Source organism: Sinocyclocheilus rhinocerous, unplaced genomic scaffold (assembly GCF_001515625.1).
Source record: "Sinocyclocheilus rhinocerous isolate Xijiao unplaced genomic scaffold, SAMN03320098_v1.1 scaffold134, whole genome shotgun sequence".
In the NCBI taxonomy this organism is placed as follows: Eukaryota; Metazoa; Chordata; class Actinopteri; order Cypriniformes; family Cyprinidae; genus Sinocyclocheilus; species Sinocyclocheilus rhinocerous.
In genome coordinates, this window is record NW_015631070.1 from 370,787 (window position 1) to 384,248 (window position 13,462).

Sequence of the window (13,462 nt, forward strand, 5' to 3'; positions counted from 1 at the left end):
CGGTGCAGGGGGACGGGACTAACGACAGATCACAGCAGGGTAAGTAGTGTAGCCTATCTGTGCTACCCGCTCAGTGCTACCTCCGGTAGTCCGTCTGTTTATTCGGCATATAAATCTTTAGATCGGGTTTTGTAACTTATTAGAGGTACAGAACGCCACACAGCAACTTTTCGGCATTGCACCAAGCAAAAATCAATCGAAATCATCACAAAAAGTAAAGATCAAGCGCCTAAAAAGTTCTCCGCGCGTTAATTCGAATGGTTTGTTTTCCCCCTCGGCATAAACGGTTATGACGTTTTTGTGGGTGTTCCCAGCAATGCCGAACAAGTCAATGCTTACATATGTAAATGAGGCATTATCTATTGAAATATGCACTAATTTGCATAATTTCCCAAACATAAATCTTCATAATTTATCTTTTTTATCACTCTATAAATCAGAAAATACTGTCAACAGACAGAAAACAAATACATTTTCACCATGTGTATGAATAAAGTATGAGTATAGTATGAAAAAACCACTCAATAAAACCCTTCAGAATAAAGTTTGGTGTATGTAATAACTCCTTAAAGATATGGATTGAAGCTGAATTATGCTGAAAGAGATAAAGTGCAATAAAATAAAGACTTGTGTATTTTGGATGTTTTCTTTCGACTAGCCTGAAAGAAGACATGATTTGGACGGAAAATAGCCTTAAAATCAACCAGTGCATGAAAAGCAGTGTTTTTGCCTGTATCTTGCCTTAAATGGTTGATTTTCTGAGGTGAACTGAAAGATGCAGGTTTGTATTAAGATGTTTCCTGTTATGCATTGAGCTGAACTGATGGTGGTTTGAGATGGAAACCACGTGTTACTCAACGGTGGTTCTTTCCATTGGCATTGAAGTGCGTCGTTTCGTTCCAGAGAACATCAGTTGACGTGTCAGAGATCAATCTGATGTTGTCAGTAAATCGTGCATCATTTTAACCCATCATAGTAAGTTTGAGTTTCATATACATGTATTTCAAGTAGATAACTGAGTAAATATATATATATATATGTTTTGATCTATACAATCCATTAAATGAAAAGCTGATGCATGAAAACATGCAAATTGAGTGATATTCCAATGAAACAAACTCTTTACACACCAAACAAATGTATAATTCAATGTAAGTTGAGTATACTGGTTATTATATTCATTATATTAAAGTTTTTGAGGACATGTAAACACAATAAACCTCCCCAAAAAACCCAACCATAACTCACATTAGACATTATTTAATATGAATAATGAGCAATTTTTCATGAGGGCATTTGGGTGCATACAGCATAAACACACTCACTCACACATACTCGAAGGGTTTCTATTCTTATTCCCCTGACGATAATCAAAGCCCCTCGTGTGTTCATGTCATGTGGCTCTTTCCCATGATGCTCTGCTGCTGAGGTGTGAGTTCTGGGAGAAAGGTCACGGTTTTCCTGCATCAGGGAATCGATAGGCCGGCAGCTCTGCGGTTTGTCCCGCCGTCACCTGCGTCTGTGCTGATTCTGCTGTTCGGTGAAGGTCATTGAGAGCGGCTGTGCTCTCAGCATCGCTGCCTTCACTGCTTAAAGGCACAGATCACACCAATCAGACATCTGTGATCATCAGGTCACCGCCTTGACACTTTAGATATGTGTGATTGTCACTCGTCTGTAAAACACGCACAAAGATGTTTAGCAGAATGTTCACGCTGCTCTTTTACACAAAGCATGAATTCTGCTGAGTTCAAAAACTGCCGAATAAACACTGAAGATCATAAATGTAGTTCACATGACACGTCATATCATGCTTTGTGTGTGGAACACATGCACATTGTGTCATTATTATTACTGAAGTCAAATCTCATCCAAACAGCCACATTACAGCCTTGGAACAAATGATGGAGTAAATGATGACAGAACTTTCTTTATTAGGTGAACTAATTATATACTAACTATACCCTTGTGAAAAAAGAAGTACATTGTAGCACACTTTTAAAAAGAGTACTTCCAAAATAATACACTTAAGTGCCAACTGAATGTAATGTATTCAGGCACTTAACTTCATGTTAACTGCAATTAAATGAAAATTAATTATAGTTTAAATTTATATAAAATTAAAATGAGCTGAACTTTAGAGTGCTTTTTGACCCACTTAAGTAGGACTTAAGTACATCTTTATGTGTAATTTCTTAATTCCTTCTGTAGACTTTATGCGTCAGAGCAACAAGCGTGCAGCCATCTTTAGAATTGTCTTTGAACTTCTGTTTTTTTGCGGTAGCTCAATAGCATCGCTGTTGAAGAGTAATTATCTTGTGAAGTGGATTTACTTTTTGTAGAACAAATAAGTAACAAATGTTATCACGTGCATTGTAATGTTTGAAGCAGGCGTCATAAATGTCAGCAGACTGGGAAGATTTTAAAAAAGGAGTTCAATCATAAATTCATACAATCTTTCCATGCTGTGGAAATACAAATGGAAGCGCAGTGCTGAAAAGGGGCGGAGCTACATATGGCCTGTTGTCTTTGAAATATGGTTAAACTACTGTGAATGTACTGACAAGCATTTATGAAAACCTAAAACATACTTTAATTCAATTTTTATTGAAACTAGTATGTCATGTATGTAAATATATTTGTAATTACACATTTGTAATGGTGAAGCGGCAATTTAGTGCATTTAAAGGTAATTTTAAGGTCTCATTGTACAGTGTAATTATTCACCTTTTTCCTATGAGTCTACTGCGTTTTAGATTATGAGAGGCACTTGGGGTTTGGGGACGTTCCACTCAAAATGACTCAAACAAATCATTTCAAATCATAAGATTGCGCTACAAATAATTCTTAAAATCTAATGCTTTAAAATGTAATTTTTTTCACATGTTATTACAATGATATTTAACATGTCCGTAATATTGCTGCAGTCCACAGAAATAGTCAAGCTTTAGAATTATCTTAAAATAATTTGTTAATGGTTTTACACTTTTAAGGTGAAGGTTGAAGGGTGAGTACAATAATGTCACCTTACTGTACACAGTTTTTAAAAAAAATGCTTATTATATTGCGTTCATAAAGTGAACCTTTTACTGATTGTTTACAGTTTAAAGGGGTCATATGATGCGATTTAAATTTTTCCTTTCTCTTTGGAGTGTTACAAGCTCTTGGTGCATAAAGAAGATCTGTAAAGTTGCAAAGACTAAAGTCTCAAATCCAAAGAGATTTTCTTTATAAAAGTTAAGAGTCAACCACGTCTACCTAAAACGGCTCGTTCTAACACGCCCCCACATGTCTACGTCACGATGTGGGAAGATTTGCATAACGCCGCCCAAATGTTCACGCAAAGAAAGAAGGCGTAACTTTTATTCTCGCTGTAGTATTGTTGTTGCCGCCGCCGCCATGTCGTGAAGTCGCTGTGTGTTTCGTTGTGAAAGTGAAACTACTTTGTTTGGCCTTCCAAAAGAGGATGATATCTGCTTCGTCATGCCTGGAGCTGATCCGTGCTGGTCGCTGAGGAAATACATCAACTTCGCGCTGTGGATCGCCGGATCGGCTTTCACCGTGGACGAAACTGAGGGCGCTCTACGACCATTATCTTATCTGAGCTCAAAACACTGCTCGGGAGAGTTTCAAGAAACTAAAAATAATAAATACATAAAATTATGAACATGTGTTAATGTGTGTTTATTTTTGTTCGCAGTATTTTAATAGTATGATTATGAACATAAAAGCATTACAAAACAAATTAATAATATACCATCAATGAAACCACAAAGCTGACGTGGAGGTATGTATAATTACAATAAAGTAATTTTGAGTGTTATTGCTATTAATATTATTTACATGTAATATAAAATTATGTGCCTATGTGACGAAGATGTTTTTGCAACAGCTCCAAGTCTCACGCGCAGTATATACGTCACCGTCCGAATCCGTTTACTTATTTCGTCCACTCCTTTCTGATATAGTCCACTCAACTGCCATACACTATATAGGGATTAGTGAATGAGTGAACGAGTGAGCGATTTTGGACACAGCTCATGTGTGAATGACATGTGACGTATTGTAGTAATGTTGTCTCTGGTCGTCTGGGCTGTGTGCATATGCCTTCAGGGGGCGTGGCTTTGGAAGGCGATTTGCAGGGAGGGTGGGACGTTCGCTTTCAGTACTATCAAGCTAAAGTTAGCATTTTCCAAGATCTCCTACTGCACCTTTAAGTATCGAGTAATATTAATTAACAACATATACTTAAGATTAGGGTTAAAGTTTACTGTTATTACTATAGTAAGTACATGTAAGGTGTATAACAAGGACACTAACGTAAAGTGTTACATGTTTAAATTATATTAAATGTAATATTGACTAACAAACTATAGTTAAAACACAATTTGAATAACAGTTAATTACAACTAAAACCATAAAAAAATTCTTAACTAAAATAAAATAAATTATAAAAATTGTTTTGTTTAGTTTAAATTGATGTGCAAAAATAACTAAAACTAAAACTGAAATAAAAAAGAAAAACTACTGTATATAGACATTTAAAAACAACAAAAAACGAATAAATATTACAAAAACAACAAAATTAACATGGAAGCAAAAAATAGAATCTAATTCGATCTCGACACTAAAACAACGCCGTTTAAAATATACTTCAAAAATTGTACATTGTTATAATGTAGCCTATACTTTTTAAAAGTGTTCTTAAGGGCGTTCACACTTGGCGTCTTTTTTGACAAGAAAAAGTTGACAAGAGCGCTTTTTTAGTAAAATAAAAACCTGGCAACGTTTGGCCGAGGGCGTCTTTTGTTGCTATAACAACAGCTGCAACAGTAGCCTAGTGCTATATGCTGCAGAAATGTCGAGAAAGGGTAAAAAGTTGGCTCTTGCGTTGCCTTTTGAAGTTAACGGGGAGAATGTCGGTTCACACCGATGTTTGTGGGTGCGCGACATTATACGGGGAAGGAAACAGTATGGTGCTTACAACAATTTAGTCCAGGAGCTCCGGGTTGAATGATGCACGGTTTGTGGCATATTTTAGACTAAGTTAGATACAGTTTTGTGCTCATATCATACAACTCCTTGTGCTCCGAAACTAGTACGAACTAATCTACCGGCTATCTTTTCCATTTTTCTTGTTGTTTTTGTTGTTATGGAAACGACTCGCCACTCGCTTGTCATTGGTCAGCTGTCAAAAAGGCACTTGACGTAGGGCGTTTTTTTCAGAAAATGACTTTTTTGAAAACACGGTTTACTCCATAGGATTATAATGTAAAGAAAAGTGCCTTTCTTTAAGTGGTCTTTTATTTCATTATTACTATACTAAATGCAAATACAGATTTGTATGAATAAAGCTTTATAATTTGAAGTACACTACAAGTGCACATTCAATACAGTGAAGTGCACTTCATTTTCACGAGGGCAGAGATGTGCCGTGTGAGTCAGATGATGATGCTTGTGTTCGCTGGAGCTGAAAGAGATGTGTGTGTTTGTTCTTTATCAAAGGTCTCTTTTGATGGACGCTCAGACTCACATCCCTGTTCTATGTTTAACTTCCTCTAAGTGCTGGAATAAAAAGCATCTCTCGCCTTTGGCAACCAGTGTTCTGGTTTCTCTAGAGTCAGCACGCTTCATTCGACCCGAGTCCCTCGCGTTTTCACGCTCTCATCCTCCGGTGTCTCCCGCAGGTCCAGCTGGGAGCTGCCGGATCTCCGAGACGGAAAAATCCAAGCCATCAGCGACTCGGACGGCGTCAACTACCCCTGGTACGGCAACACCACCGAGACCTGCACCATCGTGGGTCCCACCAAAAAGGACACCAAGTTCACCGTCAGCATGAACGACAACTTCTACCCCAGCGTGACGTGGGGCGTCCCAGTGAGCGACAGCAGTGTGCCCATGCTCAGCAGCATCTGGAGGGACCAGAGCTTCACCACCTGGCTGGTGGCCATCAACCAAGTGTCGGGCGAGATCCTGGTGCTGCAGACGGTGCGCTGGCGCATGCGTCTGCACATCGAGGTGGATCCCGACAAGCCACTGGGACAGAGAGCCAGGCTGTGCGAGCCCATCGCGCAGGAACAGCCGCAGGTGCTGGGGAAGAACGAAGCCATCCCGTCCAACGCCATGGTCAAACCCAACGCCAACGACGCTCAGGTGCTGATGTGGCGGCCGTGGACGGGCGAGCCGGTGGTGGTCATCCCTCCCAAACAATGAGACCAAAAGCGGTCGGGAATCACTGTGCTAAACGCCGCAGCAAAAAGACAAAGTGGGAATATTACGCCTCGGACGGACGGAAAGAGCATCGATTCACGCTGCCTTAAGTTTACATTGCTTTTACTGCAAACGTTTCGCCTTAAACCGAGTGCAATGCAGTAAACCTTGCACGTCCTACCTGTCCGTAGATTTGCACTGGATGTGACCCAGTTAGTCGTGGTCTAACGGGACTGCGATGACCGCCGCGCACACCCAATCAAACGAGGACAGTCATTATGCATTCAGTGTTTTCAGCAGGAGCTTCAGTGTTTTAGTTTTCCGTCAACCAGCCACTTCCAGTGTGTTTTACAAGAGCCGAGAGTCCAAAAATATATCTTTTCTACTACATGTGAGTTTGCGGTGTCAGTCAGTGTCAAGACGTCGTGGCCAATCGATAGAGCGAATACACAAACGATCCGTTCTCCTGGTGTTTGAATGAGATGCGTGTGAAAGGCTGCATCTGCTCTCGTCATCGATCTGCTCCTCAAATCAAACTCCATCAGCAGAAGCTGAAGGGAGAAACGTGTCGTTCCCGAATGAATGCGCTGAGAAAATCATGTCCAGGCCACAATTCTGCACAAGAACTAGACATTATTTTCAAGGCAGTACTACAGATGTGACCATAATGTACCTCAAAAGTTAGAAATAATTCAGATTTTTTAAAATATTTTTGAAAAAAGTCTCCTGTTCAACAAGGCTGCATTTATTTGATGCAGTAAAACAGTGAAGTATTATTAAAAGTTATAATGACTTTTTTCTATGTGAAAAGATTGTAAAATACCTTATTTTTTATGGAAACTATGATACACTACCATCAAAAAGAAAGAAATGAATACTTTTATTCAGTAAAAAAAGAGACAATGTTATAAAAGATTTCTATTTCAAATAAATGCTGTTCTTTTGAACTTCCCATTCATCTGTGAATCCTGAAAAATAAGATGCATTACGGGTTCCACAAAGATATTTGACAGCGCAACTGTTTTCAACATTGATAATAATCAGAAGTGTTTCTTGAGCAGCAAATCAGCACATTAGATTAATCTCATGTGTGTTTGATCCATTCACATGAGTCTGCAGGTGTGTGTTTGGACGCTTATACAAAACACGACTAAAGAATTTTAGTTCAGATTTCTGATGTTTGTACTTCCAGCAGAGTTTTATTCATCGTCAGATCAAATACATTCACTGTTAAATGTTTGTGTTTATGTCAAGACTCCTCATTCTCACACGATTCCTGCTGTTTGGCTTGGAACACTGTATGTGACACAATATGACATCTGACAGACAATAAATCCTCCAATCATTTAGTTTGGGATATGAAATAGTAACACTGAATCCTTTCAGCTCCATTAGAAGCACATATTTATACTGCAAGTGTGAATGCGTGTGGGGCGTCAAGACTCCTTTTTGCTTTCTCTTTTCAGAAGGAACAATGGGATTTTGGGCCGTTTTATAGCTTGACAATAATACTTGAAAAACAGAAGCGGGAAACATTTCAAACTGTGAAGATGCACATTGTGAGAACAAAAACGTTCAAAGACAGCTGAATTTTTCATGAAGAATATAATAAAACTGTGAGATTCAGCACAGTCTCTTGTCTTTGATTCAGTATGAACGTGGCATCGCTGCATTTTGTTTGTTTTGCATCTTTTAGGTGCATAAAGATCAAATATTAATACTCTGATGAAAGTAGTGAGAGATACAAGAGCTGCAGGATTAATAAAGACATCGACAACCAAACGCACGAACACAAGAGCATGACTGAAGAACGAGAGACTGTATTATTACAGATTTATTACGGTTTTTTATTATTAGTCCCATCAAGCTCAAAAGTTCAACCCTGCTATCAGATTACATTTTTATTGAAAAACCAACATTGTTCTAGTTACAACTCAAGAGATTAATGATAGTTAATGATGTGCAATGGTATTTATTTTTGGAGTTTGTTTATTTTTTTTTCAAAGTTATATTTATGGGCATTTTCTGCCTTTATTGGGACAGGACAGTAGAGAACTGACAGGAAAGCATTGGATGGAGAGAGAGGGGGGCGGGATCAGCAAAGGACCTCGAGACGGGATTCGAACTCGGGTCACCCTGAGCGCAGTTGCGTTGTATAGCGGCACACTAACCACGAGGCTATTGGCGCCGACTGACAATTTATTTTTGAAAATAAATACATAAAATGAAAAAACTTTTATTCATCAAGGAAGCATTAAATTGACCAAAAGTGTCAGTAAAGATGTTATAAAATATTTCTATTTCAAATAAATGCTGTTCTATTGGACTCTCTATTCATCCGTGAATCCTGAAAAATAAAATATAGTATGGTTACCGCCAAAATAATCAGCAGCACAACTGTTTTCAACATTGATAATAATCAGAAATGTGTCTTGAGCAGCAAATCAGCATATTAGAATGATTTCTGAAGGATCATGTGACACTGAAGACTGGAGTTATGATGCTGAAAATTCAGCTTTGTTCACAGGAATAAATGACATTTTACAATATGTTTGAAATAAATGCAACCTTGGTGAGCAAAAGAGAATTCTTTCAGAAACATTAAAACAACTTATTTAGCCCAAACTTTTATAGTATAAATGCTTTTACAGTGGTTGTGCTTTATTAGTCACACTGGCGTCAGATCTTCCTGTATTCTCACTGTAAGCAGATAATCTGCAGACGGTTTCATCACAGTCTCCAGTGGATTTAAGCACGCTTGATAATGGAGCGTATTATACTGTTATCCGTGGATGAAGACGGGGCTTAAACTAGAGAGAGACTGAGAGATTAACAGACTCAATCCCAGACGCAGACAATCCAGCGGCATGATGGGATTGATCTCTATCTGATCATCTGCAAACAAGATGAAAATACAAACTAGACAGTGACTGAAGAGCAGACGCTCACAGAGCCGCATGCACATTCGTCTGCTATATTTACACGCTTCTCTCCTGCACCTGTCCCATTCTATAAACACGTATAATCTATAAGATAATAATACATACAGACGTCAGACGCTCATGTGGGAAAAACAAAACCTCTAATACCTGAGGAACTAGAGGATGATGCTAGTCAATGCATTTTGATGAAGTGCAGACAGGGTCAAAGGTCAATGAGCTTGACACACACGCCTATCAACCTCAGCAACAAACAAACAAAGATGGGATCAGGGGATGCCGGGTAAATTTTAAGTGTAGTTTCAAGCAAACTCAGTTTTTTCAGGTTCAAGAAGATAGCTGTGTTCGCTGCAATGGTAACTTACACTAAACCGCTAACCAAAACTGGAGCTGAGCAAAATGACATATCTGAGCTCACAGTGAAAGTGTTTTAGAGAAGAAATCACCTGACTTCTGCTGCTAATTATTGATTACTTACCTTTTTTTTTTTTTTTTTAAAGTCACAAAATAAACCCAAATTTACATGTAGTAGCTACTCAGAGTTTCGAACCCACCTTGAGTGATTCCACTGATATTGTTCTTCGGTGTCGTGACTCTGATATTCTCTTTGAGGAAACCATAATGTTGGACTGTAATCAACTCCCATCAGAACACTGGCAACCCTCTACATTGCGACTAAATCTTCACTCTGGGCGACTAAATTATGTCTAATATTAGCCAATGGCTAATAAATTCTCAGATTTTACTCGCCAGTGTGTGAGTTGGAGGCTGAGTATAAGTTTAGCACATACAGTGGGTACGGAAAGTATTCAGACCCCCTTAAATTTTTCACTCTTTGTTATATTGCAGCCATTTGCTAAAATCATTTAAGTTAATTTTTTTCGCATGCACATTCGTCTGCTATATTTACACGCTTCTCTCCTGCACCTGTCCCATTCTATAAACACGTATAATCTATAAGATAATAATACATACAGACGTCAGACGCTCATGTGGGAAAAACAAAACCTCTAATACCTGAGGAACTAGAGGATGATGCTAGTCAATGCATTTTGATGAAGTGCAGACAGGGTCAAAGGTCAATGAGCTTGACACACACGCCTATCAACCTCAGCAACAAACAAACAAAGATGGGATCAGGGGATGCCGGGTAAATTTTAAGTGTAGTTTCAAGCAAACTCAGTTTTTTCAGGTTCAAGAAGATAGCTGTGTTCGCTGCAATGGTAACTTACACTAAACCGCTAACCAAAACTGGAGCTGAGCAAAATGACATATCTGAGCTCACAGTGAAAGTGTTTTAGAGAAGAAATCACCTGACTTCTGCTGCTAATTATTGATTACTTACCTTTTTTTTTTTTTTTTAAAGTCACAAAATAAACCCAAATTTACATGTAGTAGCTACTCAGAGTTTCGAACCCACCTTGAGTGATTCCACTGATATTGTTCTTCGGTGTCGTGACTCTGATATTCTCTTTGAGGAAACCATAATGTTGGACTGTAATCAACTCCCATCAGAACACTGGCAACCCTCTACATTGCGACTAAATCTTCACTCTGGGCGACTAAATTCGCCAAACACACTGACTGAGCGCTTCAGAGTTTCACTCTCTGTCAAGCGATCTGTGATATTTTTCAGTTAATCTCAATGGATGCGCCGCGCACCTGCTTGTGTATTTGGCGTACCGTAAACTCTAGTGTGAAGGCGCACTACTCGCCGTCGTTTTCTCTCACTCGCGCAAAGTGAGAGAGAGAGAGAGAGCGAGAGAGTCTTACATAACATGCAGAATTGATGCGCTACATGTAAACGATATTCTTTGTTGTATTTCCCTGTCAAAATAATGGAGTTCCTTTGGAATTCTTCAGCGTTTAAGAACTGCCGGGTTCTCCGGTAGTGGGCGGAGCTAATGCGCAAACGGCAATCTCATTGGCTGGCACTCACTCATAATGGTCCCCGTTTTGATTTCAGCAAATCAGTTCGAGCGAACGCACACATCCCGATTAATATTCATGAATCCAGCAGCTCTCGTTAATCCTTGGTGCGTTTCATATTGTTCTTAGTAGAATTTGTATAATAATAATAATATCTTATCAGTATTATTGTTAAGTTTTTTCCAATACAGGAACACTGAATGACCAAAAAAAGCACCACCACCAGTCCTAAGTTCAGTTAAAATGACTAATTTGCATTCATACATGGTTACCAAGTTTTAATTACTAAACTTCTATTATTAAATAATACTTGATTATCATATTATAACACTTGACTGCTTGATGTTAAGAATGTACTTTCAGATATTTAACAGTCTGGCGAGTAAACAAAAATGTACTAGGGTTGGAACAGCCCGACATTAATAAAACACCACGGCTGATCTTGCTTTCCTGAATCTGACTCTCATTATCCGGGAGGGATTTACAGATATGATGGAAAACAAGGGCAGGATTACTGAGGTGCTTTATCATCATCATCATCAGTGAATCTGCTGCAGGATCCACCGGTTCTCAGTCAAACATCACAAACAACCTGCAGCTTTGTGCTTGTTGAATAAAAGCAAAGTCCGTCATAAACGACAGATGAAGTGAGTCTGTAGAGTTCAGACTCTCTTCTAGAAGAATCTCAATCTGGATGTCCTTTCACAGGCACGTGGAGACACTGCTGTGATGATAAGCGCCTGAGTGACTGTGACACACGCGCGGTATTTATCAGGTCAGGAATGAATCATGTGTTAAGATTGAACCATTAATATTAAGGCCTAAATTTAAGATTTATATATTTGAATTGCATAGAAAATGTCCATGCATTTGGATTTCATGGTTTTAACAAACGAATAAACTTAATGCGATATATATTTGTCAGTCACACACAAATGAAACGAAAGTCAGATTTCTTTAATAGTTCTAATAAACTGATTTGCGTTTTACATACACAACCAGTTTTCTGTATTTATCATCAATAAATCCAATTCAATTGTTTCTCCAATGAAAAGATTTATCTTGATTCTGAGCAAGTACAATAAATGCATTCTGGAGAAATTAAAATGAAATAAATGCAAACAGCTGATAAATTAGTAAATAATGTTTCTTTGATGTATGACTGACAAACATGCATCTCATAAAATGTATTAGTTTATGATAAACCTGTAATCCAAATTTTATATGCGATTTAAACACATAAATCTGAAAATTAGGCTTAAATATAATTTGGAGTGTGACATTAAAGGACAGAAATGAGGCGTATGGTCAACATCGCATGCGTTTATTTTTCATTGCACAGTTAAAACAGAAGAAACTGAACTGAACATAAAACAGGAGGACATTAGCACACGTTAAGAACACGAGCGTTCACGGCACATTCGATCTTGCGCACACACTATAAAACAACTGCAGATCAGATGACATCAGCATTCGCCGATCAACTCCTCCAACTGTTGAACGTCTGAGACGACGGCCTGGAACACATCATCAGATGTGAATGTGTGAGCAGAACACCGATGGATGTGTGTGAATGACACAACACTTACTGGTTGGTGCTGGTGTTCCCAAAACCTCCAAAACCTACAGACAAACAAGACACAATGAGAGAGTCAGACTTCATCAGTAATGACGGGTGAAGGTGAAGCAGTAAAGAGGTCTGGAGTGGGTTTATCACTGTAACTAGGTAACGTGTGACACTCTGTGAGCAACACTCGAGTCTGTTTGCAGCGGATATATCGCAGAGATAAGAGCTCATGGGAAACAGAGCTGCGACTGAACTTCATAAAACTCAAAACCAGAGCTGTTATTGGTAACTCAAATTAAGTGTGACGTGACATGTGGCCAAGTATGGTGCACCAAATCTGTATTTAATATATATATTTCACTTACCGCCCCAATGTTGTCCAACAAAACAATACAAATTAAAGGCTATGAAAACAAAGTGAATGTAACCATGTAAGCCTTTATATTGTGCAAAAAACAGTTAAAATCACATTTCATTCTAACATTGTAACATTGCAATCTAAAAACAAAAATAAGGCTTTTAAAGCAGAATTAAAATTCACTAAACTAAAAATGAAAATAAATGAGAACAAAAGCACAGTCCGACTCTCTAACTCTCTAAAGTAGGGCTGGGCGATATGGGCAAAAATTCATATCTCGGTATTTTTGGGCCGATTTGCGATATACGGTATATAGCTTGGTATTTTCGATTTTCTTTGTATTAAAAAAAATCTGTATTTAATATATATATTTCACTTACCGCCCCAATGTTGTCCAACAAAACAATACAAATTAAAGGCTATGAAAAAGTGAATGTAACCATGTAAGCCTTTATGTTG

At 38.4% G+C, this 13,462-nt stretch overlaps 2 protein-coding genes across 4 annotated transcripts in view; one reads left to right on the plus strand and one right to left on the minus strand.

The window, feature by feature from the left end:
- Positions 1-6,944, plus strand: part of LOC107741498 (protein FAM78A-like) — an 11,071-nt gene extending 4,127 nt beyond the window's left edge. Inside the window, exon 2 of the mRNA XM_016554250.1 lies at positions 5,688-6,944. Within this exon, the coding sequence (XP_016409736.1) occupies positions 5,688-6,213 (526 nt within the window). The 3' untranslated portion in view covers positions 6,214-6,944. The remainder of the gene's footprint in view (positions 1-5,687) is intronic.
- Positions 6,945-12,381: 5,437 nt separating this feature from the next.
- Positions 12,382-13,462, minus strand: part of LOC107741499 (nuclear pore complex protein Nup214-like) — a 51,557-nt gene continuing 50,476 nt past the window's right edge. For all 3 annotated transcript variants that reach the window (XM_016554252.1, XM_016554253.1, XM_016554251.1), the window contains exons 35-36: positions 12,668-12,701; positions 12,382-12,595 (exon numbers count right to left, since the gene is read on the minus strand). In XM_016554252.1, coding sequence (XP_016409738.1) covers positions 12,559-12,595; positions 12,668-12,701 — 71 coding nt within the window. In that variant the 3' untranslated portion in view covers positions 12,382-12,558. The remainder of the gene's footprint in view (positions 12,596-12,667; positions 12,702-13,462) is intronic.